The 6,519-nt window shown below is 33.7% G+C and overlaps 1 protein-coding gene across 2 annotated transcripts in view; it reads right to left on the bottom strand.

Annotated features, from left to right (window-relative positions):
- Positions 1 to 6,519, bottom strand: part of LOC106464042 — a 110,010-nt gene that overhangs the window by 4,857 nt on the left and 98,634 nt on the right. For both annotated transcript variants that reach the window (XM_022392054.1, XM_022392058.1), the window contains one exon: positions 4,648 to 5,107. In XM_022392054.1, the coding sequence (XP_022247762.1) occupies positions 4,648 to 5,107 (460 nt within the window). The remainder of the gene's footprint in view (positions 1 to 4,647; positions 5,108 to 6,519) is intronic.

The following is a 6,519-nucleotide window of genomic DNA, read 5'->3' as shown; positions in this document are numbered from 1 at the left end:
GGACGGCTAGCGCAGATAGCCCTCGTGTAGCTTTGCGCGAAATTCCAAAACAAACAAACAAACAAAAGGCCTTGTTGACAGAAAGCACAATGCTTCACTTGGCGATATCAATAATTGTTTAAAAAATCTAGAAAATATATTACAGCATTTTTTCTAAAATTTTGGTTAAAATAAATTTAACAACTTGAGTAGGTGTTTTCTGGAGTATATCATACAGGATGAACCATAAATTATATATTCCGGAGAAGTATGATAATTCTGTCCTCCCCACAGTGAGCGAGAAATATTGTATTTTCCATGTTTCTTTCTTCATTTCAACAATTAAAAGTGTGCATCACTACTTTAATCGTGGCTGATCGTCTTGAACTTTGGAGGGTTCAGTATGTCCAGATACCACGTTCGTTGTTTTTTTTTTTGGTACCTAGGTCTCCTTTCCAATTTTACAGAGTCAGAGGTCAAACATTATACATTATAAAAACACAGGTATTAAACCTGCAGTTCTTTTATACTTCTATCAGTACAATTGGGACTTGTTACAAATAAACCTTGCGATAACTCCCACAGATTAAACCATAAGGATTTGGGATTTGCATTTTTCTTAAAATTTTAGAGGTGAAAAAGTGTAAAAAAAATTACAAAGTATGTAACAGTGTAGTACAGGTCAGCACTATGTTCTTTTTATCTCTTTAGGTAAGAATTATTATTTTTCCACAGTTATTGTATTTTCCAGAGCTCTTAATTTGGACTCAGGGAGTCCATTAAGAAATAAAAGATGCAAGTTCACAAATTGTCAATTAACCGGCTTTCTTGCAGGAAAGATGTCCAGAAATAGAAAGTTCTTTTGCCTCTCGGCACATCGGATGAGAGTTAGGGGCAGCCATGTCCTAGGACCCATCCAACTCTCTATGGATCCAGATCTTGAGTATGAAGTGCATTTCGTGAGCAAGCCTAGCTTTGTTAGTGTATTGAGGTAATTGTATATAAAGCAGGGGTGGTTCCTGAAAAACAGAATTAAGAGGTTTAGATGACGGATTATACAAGATTAGGGGGTAACTGAGAGTTTTAGTTACTGTAACAGTTTTCAGTGGAGTAATAATGTTAGATCTGATGTTAACCTTTTGTTATTTTGATCTCTTAAATTGAGTAAGTTTACTTGTGTTTTGCATTATGTATTTTAACTTTTTCTTTCATTTTAACTTGGATAAGTGAATTTTTACTTAAACTTTAGAGACAGTTTTAGTATGTGAATTTTGACATATATTGTTTAGGTTTTAACCAGTAGTTTTGCTAATGTTTTGAGATGCGGTTTAAATTTAATATTGGTTTTGTTTAAATGTAATTTTTTTAACTTCTCTATTCACTAGAGGTTAATTTTCACTGATACGAGCTTTTGAATAGTCTTCACCTTAATCTTATCAGTCTCTGAACACTGCTCTTGTTCTCTTTGGATATTGCATTGTGATTGTGTTTTTCTGCGTAAACGTTTATGTGCTCGTTTTTCTATCAGTGTCGAGTCTTTCTTTTAGAAAATCCCGTCTGTAGACTGGAGAGATCAGTACATTTCATAGTTCGGTGTTCTCCGAACCTAAAGCTAGTGGATCTAACTGATTGTTCTGTGGGAAAAGGATTTTACCGTAAATACCACAATAGGGAGCCATGAATCTAAATACATTGCCTGTATAAGTAAATCTTACAAGGGGTTATTATTTATAGTGTTTTGAGTCACACAACACATAAAATTGAAGATACCATGCCAAAGAATAGGTTTTATTTGCATAAAAGTACCTGCAATTTTTTTGTCATTGTGAATAAATCTATTTATGCAGAAACTTGTTGTCCTACTTATTATATGGTCACAATCTAGTGTGTTCCAATACATCTATTTATGCAGAAACTTGTTGTCCTACTTATTATATAGTCACAATCTAGTGTGTTCCAATACATCTATTTATGCAGAAACTTGTTGTCCTCCTACTTATTATATGGTCACAATCTAGTGTGTTCGAATACATCTATTTATGCAGAAACTTGTTGTCCTACTTATTATATGGTCACAATCTAGTGTGTTCCAATACATCTATTTATGCAGAAACTGGTTGTCCTACTTATTATATGGTCACAATCTAGTATGTTCCAATACATCTATTTATGCAGAAGAAGTCTCAAGCTGATACTGTGCCAAGTGTATATCTCTCTGAACTATATACATGTATATTGTACTTTCTGTCCCGTTCCCCTGCTATGGATACACCTCTCTCTTGAAATCTATTATATTCCGAGAATCTTATCAAATAAGATAAACGGGGCAGACATATTGCATGTGTTTGCGAATGTTGGCTTTTAAAATGTTTTAAAATTTTCATTTGTTTTTGTGAACAGTGTAAAAGCATATATTTCAGAGCGAGAAAAACGTTTCGGTGCTTCAAGTTGAACGTTATTCACATGAAATAAACTTGAAATATATTTAATCGTAAAACAGCTAATATACGGGTCACCTTGTATACAGATATTAAAGAAACACGTTTACTATACCGCTGCCTGCCAAACTTTTATATTAAGTTAGTTTAAGCATATTTATTTTAAGTTGTTTTCAAAAGCAACACTTTTCATATGATATCTACTAAAAATATTACGTGTCATGAACATTGTCGTTTTTAAATTACTTTGTTTGATTTTTTTTTTACAGTGGACCGATGATATTTTAATATATTTAAACTTCTACATTTCTGCAACACTGTTTTGAATGGAAAATAATTAACTAGATATCATATTTCTCTTCCCTACCTCAAGCACCAATATCTTTATTTCTGCTTACCTGATAACAGTTCAGCAAAAAACAACCTAAAACAATATTTCAGACAATGGAAGCAAACTAGAAAGGTTGACATTCATAAGCGAATGCAATCTGTCTTCCCCCATCCACCTAATTTGATAAGATTCTCAGGATACAGTAGATTTCAAAAACGAATGGTATCCAATATAGTGGAAACTACAATATCTGTACTTCAGTGGGATAGACATTTCACACAGTGTCAAGTTGAGATTTCTTTGCAAGGAAGATGTATTGAAGCCAGGACCGAATTTAGACTCCTTGAGGCCCCCATGCAATACTGTGATGCTTGAGATCCATTTCCTAGGTTGATTTAAAATTGAGGCCTCTACTTTGGGGCTTGAGGCCTCTAGACGTTCGAGGCCTTCGTGAAATTGCATGGGTTGCACTGTTTCTAAATCCGGCACTGATTGGAATATACTAAATTGTGACATTATAATACATAGAACAAGTAATGTTTGGGCAAATAGGATCAACTCTTCCCCACGATATATGAAATTTCACGCGCCTGAGAATCAAGACACTATTAATAGCAACCTCTTGCAATGCTTATATATACAGACACATGTCTCTAAATTTAGAGCTCCTTGTAATATATATTGTGATTTTTTTCAACCTTTGACTCCTATATAATGAAAAGATAAGCACAAGTCTCAAATTTGTTAATCTAAATCTGTGGAAGCTGTCGCAATGCATCGTTGTGCAAATTCTCATCTAGACTGGTCGAAATATAAAATAATTATAGGTCAAATCGCTAACTTTGCGATATTTTATTTGTAACTCCTGTAAAATTGCAAGAAAGGCACAAATATGTTTATTTCAGTCTGTGGTAGTTGTTATATTGGTTGAAATATAGAGGAATGGCAAGCCAAAATCCCCAATTCTGCGATACATTTGGACCTCAAATCTATGTACTTTAATCTGCGGGGACTTCTGTAAGATGTTTTTGTGTCATATCTCATTTGGATTGATGGAAATATAAGGGAACAGTGGATCATAATATAATATGTATTTTTTATAATGTTTGACTTTTACTCCATAAAATTGAAACGGGGTACTAAGTCAAAAACATGAAAAAGACATCTAGGCGAATTAGACCAAGATACATGCCCTTTACATTTCAAGATGAATAGCCTAGATTTAAAACAGTAATTCACATTTGTTGGAGAGGAAAAGGAGGAAGAAACATAGGAATTGCAATATAGAATTTGCAGCTGCTTTTTCAACAAAGCTTAGACAATACTTAAACAATTTAGATAATTCATACGAACAATGAAGTCATTATAGCAACTGTGGTTGAGAGGCTTTACAATCATGTCAGTAGTACATGCAAAAATAGTCAAAACAACAAAAGCAGCAAAGATTTTAGTTATCAACTTATTATGATAAAATCAACCAATGCTGCTAGCTTATAGAAACACGGAACATGTCAACAATAATTAAACTAAGATATAAAAAAATTGCTAAAAATAATTTTACAAAAGAGGGAGAAAACACGCTTAAAAATTTTGATATCTTGATATTTCTGTTTTGCTCCTCCTCCGAGTTTTGTCCAACTCCTCTTTCGGGGATTATTACCCTTTATTAATAATCAGAGTAAACAGCTAAGGAAAATAATTTTGAGTTGTAATAAATTATCACTAAAGAATTTTATAATGAAACCGAAATGAAATGCTTATCCCCAAGTAACTATTAGCGGGAATTGACATCAATACTTTATTGATCAGTAATTATAGAATATAGTATTATCAAAATTAATTCAATTTAACAACACATTTCTCATGCTGACTCCAAGATTAATACATGAGTATACGTACCTTCTAGAGTACTGTCCATATACTCCAGAGGTAGAAGACAGCCATCCATTGTATCTAGAGGGTCAAGAAACTCTTGTACTAGAATACCTTGGCTTGAATTACTGCCACCACTGCAGGTATCATCTCCGCTTGCTTGGCGTGAGCTGTTCCTCCAAGCATTTTCTGATCCTTTGTGAGCAATTAATCCGAGGGCCAGCAGCCATGACCGGGCACTCAACTCATCCTCTGCAGCCATTAGCAAGGGCATTTTCCCTTGACATACCAGGACTAAACCATAAGGAAATCTTCGAGAGTCAGCAGTGAACCCTACATGAACAGCTTGTGTTAGATCTAAGACCAAGTGAGGCTCATGGGCTCCACACGAGGGCTTTGCAGCTTCTTCAAGGGAATTCCACATTTCCAAAACAGGTCCTCGATCATGAATCTCATCTCGTAAGATAAAGTAGCGCTTGTGCCAAGCCTAAGTATGGAAACAATAGAAATGGATAAGAAATACAACAAAATTATTCAAAAAGTAACTTATAAGCTAATGAAGATGATCTCATACAGCAAACTGACCAGAAATAATTAATGTTATAAATCAATAAATCAAAAAGTAAAACCCATATTGATTAAAATGGATTAAATTATTGTTTTATTAACCCAATTGTTAATCATATTTTTGGGCTTAATTTCATAACAAATGGCCAGCTTACTAGATTTAGATTAATCTAAAATCTAATCAATCGTATCCTAGTCATTAGTGTGCCAAGCTGTGAATCAGAAGGCTCATGGTTTGTGACATAATGTCATCTAGCACGTTTCACATTTTCAGCTGTTGGTGCATTATAAGTTCAGAATGCTGCTGACTAGTTGCCTTTCTTCTGATCAGTAGTTCAATATTCAAAATGGCTATGCATGAATTATTTAGCCTATGTGCACACATGAGTTATTTATATTGAAAATATCAAATTCAAACACTAACCCTAAATGCCCATACTAAGCTAACGATATGAAATAAACTTCATGAGTGTAACACGAATATGAAAAATGTTTTAAAAATGCATTTTAAACTTTATAGAAAATAAGATTCAATGAAGCTAACTATAAAAAAATATCAAATACGCTATTACTTAAGGGCCGCTTATTTTATTATTACCCTAGTCTTATTTTACCCCGAAGTACCCAGAGCTCTTGAATGTTAGCATAACAGCTATGATGAATAACTGGTAGAAAAACCCTGTTTGAATGAAAAATTGGTTACAGAGCAATCCCAATACATGTATTTAGTAATTAGAAGCCTCTGAGATCAAGAATAAAACTGCAACTTTTAGCAACAACTGAAGAATCAAGTATTTTCAATATGAATGTTTACTAGCTATGAACGTGTGACGACCTAGTTTTTTCCATTTCCTTAACTCAATATCGAACGCATGGCCTTTCTTACCCGATGTGTACTTTACCAACTAAGCTAAAGTATTAACTCATGAAACTTCTCAGTAAAGCATTTTTAACAAGTCGGACAACCACATTCTTCCCCTCTCATGAACAAGGCTTGTCCTCAAGCCTTATCCTATGGTTATGAGCATCAGTTTATGGTATTCTGACTTTTTTCCTTTTCTTGCGATCTAACTCACATCAAACAATCATCCTAATAAATGAACTGAAAGGCTAACCCTCTTCTAACAGCTAGTAGGGCACTTTTGGACAAACAAAACTACCATAAAATTAAGCACTATCACTTCAGTTGTTTTTATGTTTCAAGAAAAAATGTCGGGGAAAATTATTTGTACTAAGAACAATATATCCTGAGTAACTTGCTGTAAAACTAAAGAAAAAAAAAAGATTTAAATATGTTTTAGGGGACAGTAGTTGTTTGTTTTTGAATTTCGC

Source organism: Limulus polyphemus, unplaced genomic scaffold, assembly GCF_000517525.1.
Source record: "Limulus polyphemus unplaced genomic scaffold, Limulus_polyphemus-2.1.2 Scaffold57, whole genome shotgun sequence".
Classification (NCBI taxonomy): Eukaryota; Metazoa; Arthropoda; class Merostomata; order Xiphosura; family Limulidae; genus Limulus; species Limulus polyphemus.
The sequence above is the reverse complement of the archived record's forward strand: the minus strand, read 5'-3'. Positions and strand labels throughout refer to the sequence as shown.